The sequence below is a fragment of the Rhinolophus sinicus genome, chromosome 1, assembly GCF_057876585.1.
Source record: "Rhinolophus sinicus isolate RSI-liver-muscle chromosome 1, RSI-T2T, whole genome shotgun sequence".
Taxonomy (NCBI): Eukaryota; Metazoa; Chordata; class Mammalia; order Chiroptera; family Rhinolophidae; genus Rhinolophus; species Rhinolophus sinicus.
This window is the reverse complement of record NC_142501.1, coordinates 72,863,394-72,886,589: the sequence shown is the minus strand read 5'-3', so window position 1 is coordinate 72,886,589 and position 23,196 is coordinate 72,863,394. Positions and strand designations below refer to the sequence as shown.

At 35.9% G+C, this 23,196-nt stretch overlaps 1 protein-coding gene across 11 annotated transcripts in view; it reads left to right on the top strand.

Annotated features, from left to right (window-relative positions):
* Positions 1 to 23,196, top strand: part of OSBPL8 (oxysterol binding protein like 8) — a 150,220-nt gene that overhangs the window by 48,564 nt on the left and 78,460 nt on the right. For 3 of the 11 annotated variants that reach the window (XM_019755049.3, XM_019755050.3, XM_019755048.3), the window contains 2 exons: positions 14,201 to 14,239; positions 20,345 to 20,381. The exons of 3 other annotated variants lie outside the window; for them this stretch is intronic. In XM_019755049.3, the coding sequence (XP_019610608.2) occupies positions 14,201 to 14,239; positions 20,345 to 20,381 (76 nt within the window). The remainder of the gene's footprint in view (positions 1 to 14,200; positions 14,240 to 20,344; positions 20,382 to 23,196) is intronic. 5 more of the 11 variants (XM_074325390.2, XM_019755052.3, XM_019755051.3 and 2 more) reach the window with 2 other exon arrangements.

The window sequence follows — 23,196 nt, the reverse complement described above, 5'->3', positions numbered from 1 at the left end:
ATAGTAATATCTACCTCCCAGAGTTGTTTTGAGTTTTAATTGAGATAATATACTGTGTTTCCCCGAAAATAAGACCTACCCTGAAAATTAGCTCCAGTTAAGATCGTCAGCCAGACAGATGCATTTAGTACATTATGACAATGCTCCAGAAGAAGGTGACATGACTGCATTTGAGTAAATGTAGATTGTTGTACATGAAAAAATAAGACGTCCCCTGAAAATATGCCTTAATGTGTTTTTTGGAGCAAAAATGAATGTAAGACCCAGTCTTATTTTCGGGGAAATACGGTAATAATAAAGTACCTATTACAAAGCTACGCACATTGTAAACAGCCAATAAATAAAAGCTACTATTGTTGTTATTAATACAAGTATTAATATTGAAACTTCTCTTTAAAAAGATAAATAATTAGAAAGCAGGAGAGGCAATAAAACATTGAAAAAAGCCCTATGCTATTCAGTCTTTGTGTTTTGTGTTTTTGTTGTATGTTGTGTTGTGTGTGTGTTGTGTGTTTTGTATTTTGTGTTCCATTGTGTTGTGTGTTGCATGGTTTAGTGTGCTGTGTTCTGTTGTGTGTTGTGTTTTTGTTTTGTGCTGTTGTGTTGTGTGTTGTTTTGTTATGAGTTGTATTGTGTGTTATATTGTATTTTTTGTTTTGTGTTGTATGTTTATTTCTGTGTGTGATGTGTTGTGTGTTACATTTTGTGTGGTGTTGTGTTCTTATGTGTTGTTATGTTGTGTGTTGTGTATTCAGTGTGTGTTGTATGTCGTTTGTGTTGTGTTGTTTTGTGTGTGGTGTGTCTATTGTGTGTTGTGGTTGTCTTGTGTTTTTTATGTGTGTTGTATGTTCTGTTGTGTTGTGTGTATTGTGTGTTGGTGTTGGCTTTACACTTTCTCTGATTCTCAGTTTTTCTACCTAAAATATTGAGGCAAACATTCTATTTCAATAAAAACTATATAGGCAAGAATATTCATCCTGCCTACTTGATGGGGACAGAATGATCTAGTGAAACCAGAAAGTTCTTTGACTGTATAAAGCAGTATGTCAGTATGAGGTAGTAAAGTTTTTAAAAATCTGATTGCAGGCACTAGTTTTAAAAATATTACTAGTAAACTTTTTTTGAATGCAGCCTTCGTACAGAGTACTGTTACTGTGACAGGTGAGGGAGATGCTGAGAGATACACAGTGCAGTCTGTCTGAATTACGGTATTTTGGGGAAGATTAAATAGAGGGACGGATAGTTAAGGTAATAACAGCATTTAGTGAGTGTTAAATGAGGGACATAAACAAAGCATAGTTCACAAGTTGTGAAAATTGGGCGGTCGTACACTGGGGTAGTCAGAGAAGCTTTCTTAAGGAACATAAACTTTGAATAACATGGGTAATAGGATTGAGAGGATTGAAAATGAACAGGAAGAGCATCCTAGGAAGAGAGGATAGCAAGACTCAAGGCTAAATGGGGAATTCCTCAAAGTTTATTCAGGGAAAAATGAGTAGAAAAATTAAGGTAAATTGGAAGGGAGTAGTGTTTACAGGAGTACTGATTGACATGGTAGATAGAGACCAAATTTATGGGAAACTTTTGAATAGGCAATGGTGTGTCATTGAATACTTTTATGGAGTTGGATAAGATGAATCAGCAAGTGGGCTATAAAATGGTTTGGAGGAGTGAGAGATAAAGATATTAATCGAGATACTATTATAGTAGTCTTGGCATGAAGTTGTGAAAGCTTGGACTCAGTCTGACTTTAGCGTCCATTTAATTTTCTTCTTCCACATGAGATTACTTTTTCCATTTAAAAAAAATTCATTTGCTCATTCATTATTCCAGCTGCCTATAATTCTATTTTTGTGGTAATATTGTCTTAGGTATAAATACCAAAAAATACGGATTGAATCCTCTATGTGTGGTACTAATATACTTCAGGACACAAGGGTACATTGAACATATATCTTAAAATCTTTTGTGAAAGTCCAAAGTTTATATCAGTTTAGAAATTAACCACTAAGAAATGTCTTCCTGAAGGGCCTAGAGATGATCCAACTTCTTGAAATTTTGATTTTTACATACTTACTACGGTAAGTTTTCCATGATTACTGTGATTTGGTGCTCATAAAACATTAGTATGTTATTAGAATTTATTGAGAGCTTTAAATCGTATTTTAAGAAGTATGGCTACTACATTTACCATTTGGCAACGTTGTACAGCTATATATGGGCATGCAAACTAATTGAATTGCCCCAGTTTTGGGTAACATCAAGTATTATTTTGAGTGAGTTACAGTTTTAAGATATTGTTACTTTTGTTATAAATGCTGTTAGTTTAGCTTCATCATTATCATTATTGATTCAGTATATTGTGTGTTGTTACTCATAGCATATTTGTAATGACAGTATTTTTGGTGTACAATTTCTCAATAACTGAACTGTAAGACATTTATGCATTCAAGTCAATTATAAACTATGTGCTAATTACCAGTCTTCCTCAAGTATTGTTGTACAGTGGCATTTGGTTTTTTAAATTAGAATTCTTCTTCCTCTGCCCTCCAGAAAGTGAGAATGAGGGAAAGGAAGGGCTGTGAAGTTTCTATAATAAAAGGGCCTTAGTCAAAGTAGGAGGGCCAACAAATTTGGTACATATTCTCTTTTATTATTTGAGTATACTTTGAGACCTGCCTATTAAGTGTTTGGCTAATGCTTAAGTACTTCAGGATTACCTCGGCAGAGGCCTCTTTGCTTTTCTTCTCGTTTAACAATGATTATGCTATCATCAGAGCCTTCTGCAAACTTCTCAGTCCTGTGGCTGCCTTTCCCTTTTTTAGTCTTTGTGGGGAATTTAAAGATTATTTAGTCTGATGGTCTGTCTGAGGTAAGAATTCTATCTACAGTATTCTCCGACAACTGGTCGTCTACCCTCGGCATCAACACAAGTAGTTGTAGCTAACTCAGTTGTCTCTAAAGGCAGCTGAAATTGTACTTATACTGAAATAGGTTTCTCTGTTAAATTTCACCATTAGTCAGTATGCTAGTTTCCTAGTGCTTCTGTAACAAGTTACCACATGTTTTGTCCTTAAAAGAACACAAATTTTATTATCTTTCAGTTCTAGGTACCAGAAATCTAAAAGCAACGTGTGTGCTCCTTCTGTAGTCTCTGAGGGGAGAATCCATTTCCTTTCTTTTATCAGTGTCTAGACCTTGCATTCATTCATTGTCTCATGGCCCCTTCCTCCCATCACTTCAACCTCTGGCTTTTGTTGTCACGTCTCATACTATTCCTCGCTTTGACCTTCTTGCCTACCTCTTATGAGGACACTTGTGATTATGTTGGGTCCACTCACATAATCCAGTATAACTGCCCTATCTCAAGATCCTTAACTGAATCACACCTTCAGAATCCCTTGTATCCTGTAAAGTAACACTCACACGTTCCAGAGATTGAGATGTGGGCATCTGTGGGAGGCTGTTATTCTGCCTACCGCAGTCATAGTACTAACCTCTGGTGCATCCCAGTCTGTTGCGGAAAAGCGGCGAGGACCGAGAGACTCAAGCGGCACGCAGAGATCATGGAGAACACAGCTTTATTACGCCGGCGGGCTAAGCGGGATTGTTCCCAAAGACTGAGCACTTACTGGGGTCAATAATAGGGTTAGGCCTCCGGGGTTGGGGGGATTCGCGCCATTGCTATTCCAGCGCTAGGGATTGGTTAAATCTGTCCGGGGTGCCGGGGAGGTCTGTCCCTAAGAGCTGTGATCGCTCAATACTGTTTTGACGGGAAAGCCTCTAACTGCTGTGCTCGCAGGAAACTGCTCTGATAAGATATTGGAGGAGTAGGGGGATGGAAAGCTCCCAAGGCTGTGCTCGCAGGGAAACTGCTCCGATAAGATATTGGAGGAGGAGGAGGACGGAAAGTTTCTAGCGGCTGTGCTCGCAGGAAAAAACCGTTCCAACAAATCTAGTGGAGTGGGTCCAACTGCTGGATAACCCAGTCTGTGGTTGGTTGGGGCATCTCACCAGGGGAGTTACCAGTTAGAAGTGAGGTCCTCAATTATGTAAGTCTTAGGTTGCAGAGAGATTCTTACATAAAATAACTAGAAATTTCAGTCACCGATTTATTACCTACGTACTCATTCTCTTTATAGTAAAATAGCTTCATCTTCCCAATAGCTACTAACTGTAGCAGTTTATATTAACCGCACAGTCAAGAATGTTAATAGAAGTTATCTTTCTTAAACTTTTTATTATGAAAAATTTTAAATATGTTCAAAGAAAAGATTAGTATAATGAATCCTCATGCACCCATCTTCAGCAATTAGCAACTTAGGTTAGTCTTGTTTTATTTGTACTCCCACCCTCCGACCCCATATATTTTGGAGCAAATCCCAGCTCTGTCATTTTTTTCACTAGTATTTCAGTATATGTCTCTAAAATATAAACTTTTCTTTAAAACTTTAACCATAAATATCATTGTTATCCTAAAAATCAGTAATTCTTTAATATGATTAAATAGCTAGCCAATGCCTAAACGTCCCTGATTGCCTCATAAATATTCTTTTTATAGTCCTTGTGTTGGACTTGGTTGATAAGTCACTTGTCTTTTTTTGGTGGGGGGTGGTATTGGGGAACAGTGTGTTTCTCCAGGGCCCATCAGCTCCAAGTAGTTGTCCTTCAGTCTAGTTGTGGAGGGCGCAGCTCAGCTCCAAGTCCTGTCGCCTTTTTCAATCTTAGTTGCAGCGGGTGCAGCCCATCATCCCATGCAGGAATCGAACCGGCAACCCTGTTGTTGAGAGCTCGCACTCTAACCAACTAAGCCATCCAGCCACTCCACTTAAGTCTTTTTTAATCTTTTCAGTCTCCCACTATCTGTTCGTAATTTTCAGTTTTTAAATTTTCTTTTCAGTGTATTGAAGAAATAAGGTAGTTTGTCCTGTAGAGTTTCCCACAATCTGGATTTTTCCCCATGGCAATTGTTTAATGTATTCTTCAGTCGCTTATATTTCTTGCAAATTGGTCATTAGAATTAGAGGTTTGCTCGGATTCAGATTCAGTTTTTCTTTTTTTGAAAATAATACTTCATTGGTGATGTTGTGTAATAGTATCAGGAGGCATATAATTAGTCTGATTTGCTCTCTTTTTGTGACTACTGCCTAGATCAATTAATTCAAGAGGGGTATAAATTAATATCCTAACTGGCTTAGAAAAATGGGGGCTGGGGAGAATGACTATGACCTTAAAACAAGTCAACCAAACAACCTACGATTTGTTAGATGTTTGTCTTCTAGACGATTAATCGTTCTGGCATTCTAGAACTTTATTGAACCTTATTCTAAAGGGAGAGTTTTTTTTAAATGCATAGAACAATTTGATAGTATACTTCATGCTATATTAATTTCTGACTGTTACAAATTAGTAGTACTTAGATATTTGTAATGTTTGAACTACCATAGTGGGAAAATAAAACTCAGTATTTCCTATTGTATTGGGTACTTAGATTCTATCTTACTATATCTTCATTTTTTTTTTTCTTTTGGATTTGTTAGAGGTGTTTGTTATTAGAGGCTTGAATAACATAGTGTAAAAACTTTGCTGGTATATGATGGACTGTTTAATAAATTTAGGGAGCCAGGTTGGAGAGTTAATTTTGAAAAAGTAAAAGAAATAGCCAGTCGTCTACACAGTATATCAGCAGAATTGCAAGCCAGAAATTTTTAACGTCTTTTGTGTTTCCATTATGCTTGACAATCTTCTCAAATTGTGTTCTCAGAACTATGGAACACATAAAGACCCTTGTAGAGGATCCGTGAGGTCAAAATTATTTTTGTAGTAATATGATGGTATTTGATATTATTAGCCTTTTTTCTCTTTCTCTTATGAGTGTGCTGTGTACCTTTCCAGAGACTGCATGAGATGTGATGATACGATATCATTGCTCTGCTGGCTAATGGAGTGTGTGCTTATGTATTCTTGTTTTCAAGTTTTCTTAGTTTAATTTTTTTTCCTAAGCAGTGTTTGTGTGTTTTTTTTTTTAATATAATAAACTTTATTTTTAAGAATAGTTTTAGGCTTACAGTAAGTTCTCACTTAATATTGTTGATAGATTCTGTGAGGTTAAGTGAAATGACATGTAACAAAACCCGTTTTACCAGAGGCTAATTGACATAAACAAGAATTAAGTTCCTTGGCCAGCTCCTCAATGTTATAAGACAGCAGTGTTGAACAAACAACATTATTCCAGAACTTGCTGTACAGAAAAATTGTCAACATAATACAGAATTACCATGTACCTGTCCCTAGTTTTCTCTGTTATTAGCACATTACTTTCGTATATTTGATGAAATTAATGAATCCATGTTAACGCATTATTAACTGAAGTCCATACTTGATTCAGCTTGCCTTAGTTGTTGTGACCTAATGATCTTTTTCAGTTCTAGGATCCCATCTAGGATAACACATCACATTTAGTCCTCGTGTCTCCTTAGGGTCCTCTCGGCTGTGATAGTTTTCCAGGCTCTTCTTGTTTTTGATGACCTGGATAGTGCTGAGAAGTACTGACCAGGTATTTTGCACAGTGTCCGCAATTGGGATTTGTCTCATGATTAGACTGGCCTTACAGGTTTTTTTGGAGAAGACCACAAAGGTGAAATGCCATTTTATCACCTCATTATCAAGGGTATATGAGTATATTATCAACATGACTTATCACCTTTGATGTTGACCTTGATGACCTGGTTAAGATAGTGAATTTCTCACTTTTAATTTCTAATACAGCAGATACCAATACATACAATCCACATAAACAACAGCTCTTTGGAGTCTTCATTAATTTCTAGGAATGTAAAGGAATCTGGGGACGCAAAAGTTTTAGAATTGATCTTTTAAACCTTCAGTAACTAAAACTTTAAGGAAGGATAATTGACAGCTACCTGATGGGAAAAGAGGAACCCAGAAGGCGATAGGGGTGGAATGAGGGATTGATGATGACCAAGATAAAATTTGCCTATTTTATAATTGTACCTAGAATTAAGACATAATCTATACCTTAAAGCAGTTTTTATGTTTTTGTTTTGTTCCTTTTTACATGTTGACATTTAACAGATATCTGTTGAATGCCAACTTACTTTGTTTTTATTAGTTTTAATATTTTGTCTTATTCAATCATCTGCAATAATCATTTTATTTTCTTTCTTCCTTGTCAATCCTTATACAGCTGAGCCTGTAGCTTTGTATATGTATGTCTAGGGGTGAGAGTTGGGGGAGTCTTTACAGCTTTTCATATTTTTCCAGAAATTTGTCGATTTTGTATAGGTTTCAAATTTACTTAAGATTTAAATTTTTTTTTTAAGTCTATCCTGTCTTGTTTTTGGGTTTGTGTTTTGTGAATATGGCACTTTTGCTTCTATCTTCCATCTCTTAACTTTTCTTCTGTATTTTCCATCTTTTCCGTTTTTATGTTCTTGTTGAATTCCTTCATTCTAACAGCTCACTAACTTATTATTGTATCCTAACTTTTCTATGCTGTTCAAACCTGCTGTATACTTTATTTCACTATAATATTTTTATATCCACTATTACTAGCTGTTTTCTTTATGATTGCTTGGTCATGCTTCATTTTTACAATATTCTCCCATATCTTTTTGCACATATTATGGTTATTTTAAGCTTTTTATAAATTTGCTTCACTAGTTTTTGCCCCTTCTACCAAGATTGTTGAGTTTGTTTTCTTTCTTAGTACTTGGGCTCCTTAGATATTAATTGTTTTTGTTTGTGAGCTTTTACTTTCTTGGAAATAATATTCTGCTGGGAATATCAACTGCCTTGTCCCATATTGTCCTAGATGTAAAGATAAGAGACCAGGGACTCTTGGTCAATCCAGGGAATACATGTCTCAGGGGAGAGAATCTCTTGTTAAGACCATATCTTCATCGTTCCTCATTTGCCCCTTCAATTCATGTGTTCTATTTATTAGGGGTCTTTTTTGTATTTGTGCTCTGAGCCATAGTTCTTTTCCACAAACTGCTTCCTTAGTTGTAATCACTTAGCTCATTTGGGGGAAAGGGCAGTGGAGGGTAGAAGTGAGCCTCTTTGCTTGTTATGTGCATGCTGCAGCTGGACCCTTGCACAGTTTTAAAAGAAAAGTGTTTCAAACTGTGTTTAATGCCTCTGGTTGGTATTAAATCAGATTCTGCTCTGGTAGTAGACAGGATGGGCAACGATCTGTCCAGTATTAGAAAGAGAAAAGGTCACAGGAAGATGCTTCGCAGCCCTCCCTCCTACTCCCAGCCCCCTGACGTTTTCTCCATCTGTGATACTGTACTCTCCGTTGTAAAGTTGCTCCCCATCCATCCATCCCTAGGAATGGGTTTAAGGGAAAGTGCTAGTTTGTTTCACTGTAAGTAACAGCTCCCATTTGCAAAATAAATTGGTTACTTTTTTTTGGCTCTGTGTTCCCTGTGTGTGGAATGGCTGAGGTGTGGCTGAAAATGGACCAGAGATTCAAAAGAACAGAAGCACTGTCGGATAGTTCATTCATATTAAGATCTTTGCCAGCTGTGACATGCCCACAATTTAAACAGCAGAAGGAGAATTCACAAGTAAATAGATGGTCATTTGCCTGGTAAAAGCTATTTGTTTTGCTAAACTAGACTTCAGGAGGAAAACCAGCTTTAAATATTTATTGTATCTTTCCATGTCCATAAGTAATGCAATCATTCAGTTTTTTAAAGTACAGATTAAAGATTTTTCATAAGTATTATCGCTTGCTGTTTTTGCCTTAGTTTTAAGCCATGCAGGTGCATCTTGTAAGCAGGATATAATTAAAGCCGAGACACCCACAGCTCTACATTTAACTCTGAATTACAATTAGGTACATTAAGAATCTTAAAATAAATTTCTTCCTACTGTCTAAAAAAACAAAATGGGAGTCCCATAAAACCTCAGAAAGAGGTTTTATGTGAAGGATTAGGATTTTAGCATATTGAAGATACATGAAGGTAAAATTCGATTAAAAGTTCAAGAAAATCTTCACCTGTCCAACTGTCTAGTGAGAAATAGAGCAATGGAAGATTTTCATCCAGACCTCAGATCACTTACCGTGTTTCCCCGAAAATGAGGCCTAGCCCGACAATCATCTCTAATGTGTCTTTTGGAGCAAAAGTTAATGTAAGACCCGGTCTTATTTTACTATAAGACCGGGTCTTATATAATATATAATATAATATAATATAATATAATATAATATAATATAATATAATATAATATAATATAATATAATATAATATAATATAATATAATATAATATAATATAATATAATATAATATAATATAATATAATATAATATAATATAATATAATATAATATAATATAATATAATATAATATAATATAATATAATATAATATAATATAATATAATATAATATAATATAATATAATATAATATAATATAATATAATATAATATAATATAATATAATATAATATAATATAATATAATATAATAAATACAATATAAATTTAAGACTGGGTCTTGTATTAATTTTTGCTCCAAAAGACACATTAGAGCTGATTGTCCGGCTAGCTCTTACTTTCAGGGAAACACGGTATATATAATATATATCTAAGTAAATATGTAATATAAAATATACATTTTTTTCTCCAGAGGCCAAGATATAATCATTTTTCTAATGACTGCCCTCATTTATGTTAGAATCAGATTATACAGATTTTATAGTTTGGGATTTTTGTTTTTAAGCTACTGTCAAACCATTGCTTGTTTTTCCCCCCAGAGAAACAAACTGCTCAGAGTTGTGGCTTAGAAAAATTATCTTGGCAGAATTATGGAATATTGGAGGGGCAACTAACTGAATAGTAGAGTTATCTGGGGTGTTTTGAAAAATCCCAATGCTCAGGCTGCATCCCTGTTCAACTGAATTAGAATCCACAGGGTGAGACGCAGAATCAATACTTTTGAAGTCTCCTAGGTGATTTCATTATGCAACTAAGGTCGAGAACCACAGAAAAAAGAGGCGATTAGCCTAGGGAACAAGTTAGCATGCGATTGTGTCATGTAGGTAAAAGGCATTTAAAACCTGTAGGGTAGTAGTAGCAGAGCAGAAAATATATCACTTCTGGATTTTGCTTTTCCCCCTTAGGTGTCTAAAATCTTCACTTTCCATGTATGAGTTACTGTATTTGTGTGGAGAGAAAAAGTACATTTTTGCACATTTACTATGTGCCCTGATCTCGGTGTAATATCGCCCATGCTTTCTCATTTGTCCTCTCCATAATACTGTGAAGTATATGTTACTCTGTTTTTAGAGATGAAGAAACTCGAGGCTCTCACGGTGTTAGTAATTTTCCTAAGATCACGTAGCTAGTCAGTGGGCCATGTTAGGATTTAAATACAGGTACTCTAATTCTGCTATTCTTGTCATTGAATGTAAAGGCTAATGTGTTTATATTATAAACCAATCTCTATTACACCTCGCCTTTTTAAGCCTCCTTTTAAAGTTTTTATATGCATTACCTAATGTCTACTTTGAAAAGTATGTGATACTTGATCTCCTTTAACCCAAAGCTTTGTTCTCCTGTAACTAGTTTTGACTTTTCTATCTGGGGTGAATATTTTGGCATTTAAGCAACACATAGTTGCTGAGACATGACCAGCAATTGCTAACTGCATTTTTATGTGTGGTAGATATTATTTAAGAGAAAGTAGGGGGGAATTTCCAACAATGGAATTTGGGCATATGATGGCCAAAGACTAATAGTAGAAGAAAATATGAATATGCTTTAAGCACAACTAAGGATGTTCTTAGTATTGAGGTAATTTTCTCTGTTTGTATAACAGAATTTTAGGAATGTACCAGATCTCATGAACGAATAAGAAAACTAAATTCAAGATATTTATTCAGGTTTACTCAGGGAATATTGTAGGTAGGCTTAGAACCCAGATTTCATGATTCTAGTCTATATTAGTTCTTTATGTATCTATATTAAGTATGCAGAATGTTAAGTTTTGAAAAGTACAAAGATGAGCAAGACTTGTTTTTTTGCCAGAAGAGAATTTAAACTACTTCGTTTAATGAATAGAGAACTACATATAAGGAATCCTTTGACAGGTATTAGACTTATGATGATTAAGCCTTTTTTTCATTCACGTATTTATTTATTCATTCAATATTGTTGGGTGTCTATGATGTGTCCGGCTCTGTTCTAATCTTAAGGGATACTACAACAGTGAGCAAAATAGGCCAAGTTCCTACTCCGGTGGAGCTAACATTCTAGTGGAATAAGACAGAACAGTGCATAAATATAGACTGTTATGTGATGATTGTTATAATGAAAAATAAAGCAGGGTAAGAAGGACAGAGAGTACCAGAATAGGGGATGGGTGCTGCTATTTTCTGGGAATACCATGGAAGTATTCTGATGAAATGACTTTCGAACAGTTCTCGGGGTATTTTTCTAGGCAGAGATAAGGGCCAAATTTGGAGCTCACGGGTCTGTTAGGCAGACCTGTGGTTAGGCTGTAGGTGTTGAGGTTTGGGGGGAAGGTCAGTGAGGGGTCTTTTCACCTCCTTAGTCAGAAAGATGGAGGTGCACGAGTAGTGTTCTTAGAAACGGTGGAGCTCTGTAGTCTCTTCCCTGCAGTTCTGCCTGATAGAAGGATGCAGAGACAATGCAGATGGAGTATCCCTTTGTTATGCCTGGAGTGGGAGGTCAGGAAAGCCCTTAAACAAGGATGTGATATTTTTTCTGGGTTAAGAAGAATGAGTGTACCCGGAGGGTAATTGACATGGTTTTAAGGGGCTGGAGCTCAGGAGAGGTCAGGTGGGAAGCTAATTTGGGGAGAGCTATCAATGAAAAGAGCCCATTAAAAAATCACGTCAATGAAATCATCTAGGGAAAGCATGTGGAATGGGTACAAAAGAGATTCTGAGATGCATCCTTGGGAACTAACTGTCTTGAGGGGACAAAAGGGGACTGAGCCAAGCAGAGAGAGGGAATAAGAGAAAGGAGAGAAAAATAGCTGGAAAACTAAGGAATGGGAGACAGTTTTGAGAAAAGGAATGGCCAGCAGTGGGAAATGCTAGAGAACGGTCAGTTAGGTTGAGCTGAGGGAAGGGAAGGTTGTGCTAGACTTGAGATGTCCAATAGGGTAGCCATTTATGACTAATTTACATTTAAAGTAATTAAATTAAATTAAATTTTGAGTTCCTCAGTCTCACTAGCACATTTCAAGAATTTAATGGCCATATGTAGCTAGTAGCTACCTTATTTTTCAGCACAGATATAGAATTTTCCCATCATTGCAGAAAGTTCTACTTGACAGCACTGTACTACACCATTATGATATTAGGGAAAAGTTAAACAACAGTTTAATTTTTTAATTTATTTATGATAGCAATAGAGGAAGTACTATAACTTTGCATTGTCAAAGAACTGATATTAGAAAGTCAGAGTTGGGGAATGATCATTTCACCTTGAACTTTGGTAGCAGAATTGGCAATTTGAGTTGAGCCTTCGGGGTCAGGGATCTTTCGAGCTATTGAACAAGGAAGCAAAAAGAAAGTGGGAATTAAATTGCAGACCACTCTGAGCAATCAATTTTACTAGACAGAATTTAGATAAACGGAGTTTTAGAGGTGCAAGGTTGCATCATAGATCGCAACATTTCTGTGGAATGAGTAATTGGACCAAATTGTAGAAGATTTAATTATCGGGGTTTGGAGCTTATTTTCTAGAGAATGAACATTAGCAAATGTTTTTAAGTGGAGGAGCAACATGGCCAAACTGATAGTTTAGGGAGTCAAGTTGGTAAATAATTATTCCCTTCTTGGTCCTTTGTCATTTGTCGTACTACTAAGTAATTCTGCCTTATGTCTATATACTGTTTTTTTAAAAACCTATAAAGTATACAATTCTGAAATGTAAGGTTTTATTATTATGTAGTCACAGAGAAGTAAATAAACCTCAGAGATGCTAAATGACTTATTAATGATCAGATTAGCTTGACGAATGAGTAACATTGGGAAGACTAGCGATAACTTACCTCAATGTCAAATAAATTACCATACAATACATATATATATATATATATATATATATATATATATATATATATATATATATATATATATATATAGTCTTCAGTATATGGTGATCTTCTTGGCAGTAGGGACCATGTCTTCATCGTGCATTTGAATTCATAGTAAATGAATGAGTGAGGTGGCACTGAATGCAGGGACATCTATTGAAAGGGAGATGCAAAAGTTCAGAAATGAGGTGATGTGGAGCTGGCCTAGGTGATATTACTGGGAATTGAAAGAAAGGACTAGATGTTAGATAGACATGGTCGAGTTAAAAATCATCAGTACTTAATGATTTGATCAAATATTGGGGAAAAAGAGAGTTGCAGATGACTCAAGGGCGTAGGTCTGAGTGATTGAAAGAAAGATGGTACCACTGAAAGAATTAGGCAAACTGGCATGGAATCTGGTTTCTGAAGGGAGCTACTGAGTGCTGTTTTTCACATAGAGATCTTTTCTAAAACAAGCTTAAAGCCCTTCCTTCGTTAACAGAATTTGAGAACCAGAAGTTAATCTGCAGTAATATCCAAACATTCAGGTAGCAGTGTTTTGGAATGAAGATATGTCTGGAGGAAAAAAAAACACACAAAAACTTGGAAGTTGTTTGAATAAAGGTAATAAATTGAGTAGGAATGAAATCTTCAAGGAAAGAACAGGTACAGAAAGAAGAACAAATAGCTGAGGGCTGAGCATTGGTGATGGCCACTCACTCACTTGAATAGGAGAACAAAATGGAGACAGGAAAATAGGAGAAGGGGAGCCAGAGCAGTGGAACATTTTAGAAACCAAGGGAGAAGAGGGCTTGTTTGGTGAAAAGACTGATAGAATTAAGTCATGCTGGGAGGATATGGACTGCGAAGAAGCCCCAGAACTTTCCAGAGAGGACTTCACAGGTTGGCGGGTTCACTGTAATTTCCTGAACCCTCAGGATTTTTTTTGAAAAAGGATTTAGTTTCCAGTGTAAATGTACTGTTGCACTTTTTTTCCCTTGCTACTTCTTAAAAGATGACTGCACCACTTACTTCACTGGATTAACAGTGCGTGCTCTCTAGATTCAGGTTCAGGTATATAAGATTTAAATCTCGCCTGAGAACATTTGTTTTTTTTTTAGATCTTGCCATATTCAGAAGTTGCTGAAGTTCAAGAGACAGTGAGTAATATATGGTGCTATGTTTGAAATGTTAACATTTAATATTTTTTTCAGGATTTCAAGTTGGATTTTTAAAATATATTTTTTACTGTATTTAATCATAGATGAGTTTGTCATTATAAGAAGTAGCTAATGTAGATTGAAAAGATCAGTTTCAGAAACTGTTTACATTTTTTTCTAAAATGTAAATAGGTTTCATCTTTGCCTACAAATAATGAATACCAGTGTGGCATATTTAAACCACACAAAACATAAAATCCTACCTTATAAAACTTATCACTGTTAATATTTTAGTAGCATCTTTCTTGTGTTCATATGTGTGTATCTTACATATGAAATTTTATAAAAGTGAAGTCATATCATACAAATTTTTTATAACCTGCTTTTAAAACCCAATATATAATGGATGTTTTTCAGTCAATGAAAAAAAAAAAAAAACTTTAATGATTACATAATATTTCATTGTGTAAATGTATTATTATCTATTTAATACCTGATTTTAAATGGATTACCGATTTAGATTATTATAAATGATGTGATACATATCTATGGACACATCTTTTTGAACATTTTGAATGATTACCTTAGTATACATTCCTAGAAGTGGAATCAAAAGTAGGATCAAACATGTGATTAGGTTATTTTTAAATAACTGCCTGGCTGGCCAGATCATACTCTCTCTAACATTGATAAGCTCTAGTTCCCAGGAAAGTATTGCCTTAGGATCTGACCTGTAAAACACAAGACTAAAATGTGCATGTATGTGTTTTGCAGACAATTGCAGGAATATGAAAAAGTCAGTTAAGTGTAGAGTGATGATTCCTGTTGAAAGAACGAGCAGATCTCAGCTGCATTACAAATCAAAGGGCCAAAGATAATACTTAGCACACAAGATGTTTTATGTAACCTGCTTCTGAGTTGTGGCTTCTGAGAGCCAGCTGCTGCAGGATTGCTTCTGCAAGTACAACTTGATCAACTTTATTGGGGGAAGAGGTGACACCTGCCTGAAACTTTATTTTCAGATTATACTCATACCAGTGCTTGATAAGCACTTTGTGCTTTGCCTAAGCTCAAAAGATGACTTAAATCAAATCAATATGTATGTTCAGAGGGGAGGTGCTGTGGTCAAGGCACTGGGATCAAGCTTCTGTAGAGACCTCGTGGGATCGTTTCTGTACGAACAGGGTGGCCATCTGTCCTGGATTGCTCACGACTGAGGGGTTTCCCAGGACAAGGGGTGTGACTAGGATCTTCACCTATTCCTTACACTTCTTAAAGATTGCAAGTGTTATGCTAATTATACATGTCATGGCAAATATTTAGAAGTACATTAAAATAAGATCACTTTTTTTGTATAATGTTCTTTTCCTGAGATTTGTAGACTAAAATCAGTAAAGATTTAGATAATGGCTATATTTCATGCTTTTAATTAAAGTACATTGGTAGTATACTGGCGTGTTACTATTATTTTACAATTTTCAGCCCATACCTTCTGCCAAAATAGAGGATTTATTTATGTGATAAAGAAATTATTGGGGTGATTATGTGGACATTGTCTAAGGGGTAATGGTAAACATGATAAATTACTCAAATAGGGAAAACGTGTCTGTTATATCTTCATGGCCTTTTTCTGGACAAGCTGGGGAGAAATTCCTGGATTGTTTGAGATTCTAGTAGTAGTTTGGTTCGCTAATAAAAGCCAAGAAAAGTGGCTAGCTTTTTGTTTATTTAAAATATTTTACAACATACTTGTGTAGAATGCTTTCACATTGTCTTTATTTATGTGTTATACAACATGGAACTGCACAAATTAGACCCAGGTCCTAAAAGTGGTAAGAGTAAGAAATCAGTAGTGTGCAGTTTAGCCATGTGCAGAAGACTTCAGTGATGTAAGGCACTCGGTAAATTTAATGTGTAATCTTCAGTTACTTATATCCCATTTCCCAGTAACGTCACTTGCAAGCAACTCTGGGAGGATGATTTTACTTGCATCCCAATTTAATGCCTTTGTATCCACATCCTTCTGGGAAAGGTTTCTGAAGCTGTGCTTATTTTTTCATTGTGTTTCTGCTTTTATTTGGAGTGTTTCAGCTTGATTCTTAGTTCTGTTCTTTGATTGTAATATATATTTTCTGGTGCCTGTTCTTTTATCTTACGGCATTTTTCAACCTACTGCGATTAAGCCATTCAGATCATCTATCCTAACTCTCACACATGTCATAGTTTATACTACTTTCTTACCAGCCTGAACCTTCCCCTGTACAGGTCTGTCTGTCCAACTGCCGACTTGACATTTGACTTGCATGTCTAACAGGCATTTCAAACTTCACTTGTCTCAAACTGAGCTGCTTATATTTCTCCCTGAGAACCGGCTCCTCCTCACTGTCTTGCACCTCAGATAATGGCAGTTCCATCCTTCCAGGTGCGCAGAGCTCAACACTTGACATCATTTTGATTCCTCTTTTCTTTTACCTGTACTTGGTTTATCTAAAAATCCTGTTCCACCTTAAAAATTATATTCCGAACTGGACTGTTTCTCATCACCCTCACTGTTACCACCTTGGTTCAGGTCTCCTTCATCTCTCCGCTAGTTCATTGCAGTGACCTCCTGCGTATACCCTTGTCCCTCTAGCCTATTCGCAACACAGCAGCCAGAGCGAGCCTTTAACACAGAATCTGATGATGTCACTCCTCTTCTCAGAACCATCCAGCGGCCCCCATCTCATTCAGGATCAAACCAAAGTCCTGACGAGGTCGTGTGAAGTCCTACACAGTCTGACACCCATTTACGTCTTTGACTTCGCATCCGACTGCTTTCCTACTTGCATTGTATTTCAGCCTCTTTGGCCTTTCCACTATTTCCCGAACACTCCAAACTTGGTCCCATGTCACTCCTCTGCTCTACACTGTCTTCCCTCTGCCTGGAATACTCTTCCCCTTTATGTCTTTATGAAGTTACCTCACTTTATTCAGGCAGCTTTGTAGTGAAGCCTTCTTAGGCCGCCCTCTCTAAAATTTTAACTCCCTCTTCCCTAACATTTTATATGTCATTTCTCTGCTTGTTTTTTCCTTAGTATTTATGCTATAAAATGTATAACGGAACTTTACTTTTGTTTATTATGTTATTGTTCATCTCCCCCATTAGAACATAACTACCACAAAGGAGGGATTTTGTCTGTTCTGTTTACTTCGGGCCCAAAACGATACCTGTCTATATAGTAGGTACTCAGGAAATATTTGGGTGGATGGATCAATGATAGGAATAGACAGTGTTGTTTCTTTTGATTATAATTCAGTGCCTCAGTCGAAAAAATATTGGATTAATTAAGTAGAATAAGATTTATATGACACCAACATGCTTGAGGCTATAATGTTGAAAGCCAGTATAATTTGAAACAAGTATTCAGAAGTTGCTGTATATGCTGGGGCTTATTTCCTGCGAGTAAGCAGGTAAGGAGTACAGCTGCACAGAAGTTGACATAGCGCTGTGTTAATCAGCAAAACTTGAGAATGTCACAGAACCGTACAATGAAAGCAAACTTAATCTTTTATCCTAAATATAAGACCAACTCAAAACCCTTTAAAATGACTGGCCCTGTGAAAGTAAATGCTGCCAACCATGTATAAATGGGTAGAACCATTGCTTTCCTTTAGGAAGTTCCTGGTAAATCTGGGAAAACTAGTCATTATTCATATCAGTGCAGGAAGATTTTGAAAGAAGATGCCAATGAAGCATTTGTAGTTTGTAACAATTATCCGTGTCTTAACTTTTTTTCAGTTTTCCACTGTTATATTATTTATTGGTGATAACAGATCATTCTAAAATTAAATGTAAAATAACAAGCATTTATTCTTTTACAATTTCTGTGGGTCAGGAATCCAAGAGCAGCTTTGCTAGTTGTCTCTGGCTCAAAATCTCTGTGTGGTTGCAGTTCAGCTACTGGGGAGGGGGCTGCTGCAACCTTATCGGCAGGCTTGCCCAGGGGGATGGGGCAGGAGCTGGGGTGAATCAAGGTGGGAGATGCACATCAGAGCTCACTCGAGGCTGTTGACAGACCTCAGCTCCTTCACCTCATGGGCCTCTCTACAAAGCTGCCTCAGGGGCAGCTGCTCTCCCCCCCCCCCCCCCACACACACACCTTGATCTAACAATGAGAGACTGCAACCGAGATGGAAATCGTAGTCTTTTTACAATCTAATCTTGGAAGTGACATCCCTTCCCTGCCACCATCTTCAGTTTATTAGAAGTGATTTCAGCAAGTCCACCATAGGCTCAGAAAGGGGATTATATACCAAGAAGTGGGGATCGCTGGGCGGTTTTAGAGGTTGCCTGCCACAATACTTTAATCTCTCCCCGCATGCTTGCTAGTTGTTCTGACATGGTAATAAGCACAATTAGTTCATTGTCACTAAAGCTGTGTTTTTTTTTAAGCTTATCCTGTGAAACTGAAATCAATTTATAGGAGAATGAGCTTAAATGGGCAACAACAGAAGAATGAATAGAGCAAATACCTTTCTTTTTTTTTTTTTTTGAGCAAATGCCTTTGAAAGGCATTAGAACATAATTTCAAGCACTGTGAAATAGCCATCACTTCAGGGAAGTAACAGGGCCACCATGTTTTTCTAGGAGACAACTTTTTTTTTTTTTTTTTTTTTTTGGTCACTGCCAATTGAGATTCTCTCATTCCCTTTGAGTAAGACCAAACAATAATGTACTCAGTGGGAATCTTTTGTTACTTTAGTTTTTGTTGTTGTTTTAAAATTTTTATTGGGGAAGGGGAACAGGACTTTAGTGGGGAACAGTGTGTACTTCCAGGACTTTTTTCCAAGTCAAGTTGTTGTCCTTTCAATCTTAGTTGTGGAGGGTGCCGTTCAGCTTCAAGTTGTTGTCCTTTCAGTCTTAGTTGTGGAGGGCACAGCTCAGCTCCAGGTCCAGTTGCCATTGCTAGTTGCATGGGGCGCAGCCCACCATCCCTTGCAGGACTCGAGGAATCGAACTGGCAACCTTGTGGTTGAGAGCCTGCGCTCCAACCAACTGAGCCATCCAGGAGGAGTCGAGGAGTTGAACTGGGAACCTTGTGGTTGAGAGCCCACTGGCCCATGTGGGAATCAAACTAGCAGCCTTCGGAGCCTTAGGAGCACAGATCTCCAACCGCCTGAGCCACGGGGCCGGCCCACTGTTACTTTAGTTTTGATACATTATGTTACCATAGGTGGTATTGGAAATGAAGGAGAGCTGAAGACCTTGCTCCTGCCAAGGGCAACCAAAACACTTGTCCACAGGCAACATTTAGTGTAGTGCTGTTCATTAAATAGGTACTAGACAAAAGGTTAGCAGTCTGTTTTCTGTTTCTTTTAGTTGATTACAGTTACCCATTTAAGAATGGGGTCTTCTAACGTCCTAAAGACCAGTAGCTCCAGATGATATGCTTAATATTTAGTAGGTCCTAAGGAAATTGTCTGACTTAATAAAATATATTGTTCTAATCCGTATTTCTCTTTGTTTTTGCCATTTGAAAATATAATTGTCCTATTTTGTTGATGTCTTTGTAAAAGCTTTTTGCTCAATGTTTGGCACATAATAACCAGTAAATGTTCCTTTCCTTTTGTAGAAGAAGCAGACTGAGTTACTATGGTAGTGTTAAATGCTTTCATGGCATGCAGAACTAATATTTAGTAGTGCATGGGTATTCTATATTTTTAAACCACTTAAATTTAAAGAATGAATAACTTTTGGCTGTCCCTTACACTTCTAAACAATTTTTACCACTCCTAACCCATATCTTGAATTTTAATTGGAAGTAATTTTTGACTTGAGCAATTTTAAAAAGAAAATACTTGGGTGACTTCGTTTTCCTTTTTCTGCCTTCATTTTCCAAAATAAAACAAATATTTGATAATGCCTAAGCCAGGATCTTTTTATGTGTAGAAAAGGAAATTCCTTGTGAATTGTGATTATTAGGATTTACGTGCATGTGCTTTCTACTTATAAACTAATACTGTTTTCCTTGTCCTTTTGTTTCACTGCTGCTTCAATCCTGATGCATTTTGCTTCTTCCTGGTTTGGATTGTGTTTCTTTGCTGCTCAATTACCTGCATTAAAAGCTTCTTGGTGATAGCAAAGATGTCCTTGGGCCATCAAGTAAGTAGCTAAAGTTTGAATGACACATTGGGAGACATGATAATATTTTGATGTGTATTTGTAAAAGGCATATGGTATTTCTGTGTTGATTATTAAGTCTTCTACTTTTCAGGCATTGAAATACTAAGCAAAGAATATAAATAGTCATTCAGTGCCCATCTATTGTCAGTGTCCATCTGGGATTGGTAATATTTGTACATTTACATCTTGATTATCTAAAGATAGATTATTTCCTCAGCCAATTATCTAATTCATAATTTAGGACCTCTTCCTCAAAGTATTCCTTCCCATATGCATCCTAAGGCATAGATCAAACTACTTTGAGGCTGCACATGGTGTAAGAAACTCACTGCCCTATGACAATGAGAAATACTATTTTATTTTGTCAGAATTTTTACATAACAGATAATTTGGTTATGAAAAAAAATTTGTTTATACTTTGGGGATTTCATAAGTGAAACATGTTTTCTCTTAGTCATTTAGAAGATGTACCCTTTAAATTTATGTCCCCTGCAAAAACTTTTTTTTTTTTTTAACCAGGCACTGTGCTAGCTCTGGGAGATACACAATGAATAAAACATAAGGGTCATTATAGTCTAGCAAAGGAGTTAGACCCAAGAATAGGTAATTTGAAAGTATTGTTAAAGGAGCAACTTTTGTATTAAAAATCATAGAATTACTGAAGTGAAAGGAATTTCGGAAGTCATCTTAAAAAGCATCAATTTTATAGATGAAAAGCCTGCAGCTAAGAGCTGAAATATCCAAGGAGTTAGAATTGGTTATTAGCCCAGAGTATCTTCTACTGGTTTTCAGAAATCAGAATGAAACTCTCAGTTTGCTGAATTCAAGTTTAACCGAATAATTAAAATATTATTGCATTGTGAATCAGACAAAGATTTTAATTGTATTGAAGAGCAATATGGGAATTATGATGATTTAGAAAGTTTTAATGTTTATTCCTAAATAGTTATCTGACTGTTGCAAGTCATTTTACTGATTTGGGGACACACACACACACACACACACACACACACCCACACCCACTCCCACCCACCCACCCACACCCACCCACCCACCCACACCCACCCACCACCACCACTACCCATTGGCTAAAGGAAGCAACTGAGCAAGACAAAGGCAATGTTTCTTCTAGTTGAAAAATTCTTTGGTCTAGAATAGTTGCTATTTGTTTCTAATACTGTTGATAATATGTGTATAATTTTTTTCTAAAAAGAGAGATGATTTAAGGTAATATGCTAAAATTCCTTTTTTAACTGCAACAATTCATAGTATTTTAAATATATTGTTTATTATACAAGCAGCATTATCAGAATATAGTAGAAATTTTCAAAGTAGAAAAAAGCATACAAATCCCAAAACATTTTTATGTTTTCTTGTTCAGCCTTACTTATGATACCTGGTAGATATTTTCAATGGATTTTTCAGTTATTTTAGTTACTTCATATATTTAGATGTCGTAGGTGAACTCATTGACTGATTGGCACTGATGAATTTCACAAATGGAATTTAATTTTTAATATCAATTGAAATGGTTCTGTTTTAGGAACTAGGTTTTATAAATGGAGGTCTTTAATTTTTACTTGGAATAAACGAAATTTATTGTGGTTATATATTTTAAGCATATATAAATAAATACATACAACACATATTAGATATGAGCTTATATTGTACTCTGCCACTATTAAAAGGGGACTGCATAATAATTTACTAGAGACCAGGTACCTTTTAGAGTGAAAATGAATTTCATATAGTATAATACTTTATTAGGCTCTCTACTATTGAATGAAAAAGCTATAATATTATATATACCAATGTATTTAAATTCTTTAAGTATTTGAGAAAAGGAATGCCACCTATAAAGAGAAACTTTGGATTTGCGTAGAGATTATGACTTCAAAATAATTTATTTTAGCTTTCACTTACTTCAAGGGCAAACAACAGACTTTGAAGCTTATAAAATTCTTTAGATTTTATATTGAGCTGAATTCAGAAAGTAAAGAGTGGTAATATAGAATCATATACTCCTTGGAAGTTGCAGCTGGTATGTTAATTATAATTGCTGTTAATTACTCCAGGGTGATTGGTTTCTACTTAGATAGTAAAGCACTGAATAGCAAAGTTGGTTACTTTACTTCCAGTACAAAGTACCACCAGGAGAGGGCACTGTAATGCTATCTTTAGTAGGTGAGGCAATTAATTGTAAAGTCAGAAACTACACTTAAATCGTGCAGGGATTCTTCCATCCAATATTTAATCCGTCATTTAGCAAGTATTTATTGTTAGTTTTATGCCAAGTGATACAAATGAAAACAAAGTCACTGCCCTTCTTGAGCTTACGTCTGACTATGATGTAGGATGTCACAATGATTTTTATGTAATGCAAATCCTTTCTTGTCTGTATAGTTTAGTAGTTAATGTTTGTGAATTTGGTGAGAGAAAACAAAACAGAAAGAAGTATATTCTGTATGTTACTATTTCTACATACCCTCTCACTTTAAGGATATCAAAATCATAAACAGAAAGGGGTGAATAGAACTAAATTTATACTTTTTGCACTATTTCTGTTTTTATGTAGTAAAGTTATGCAAGACATAGATACCTGTGTCTTACTGATGGAATACTACAGCATACTTTAATTCTATTAGTCTTTCTCATAATGTATTTTAAATTAGTGTTAAATGTACTGTCTGATACTACAAAAATGTAGCATATGTAAATTATAAAGTATAATGATTCAGTATGTACATGTTGAACTTACCACTTAAGAACTTCAATCTTAAAAATACCTCACATC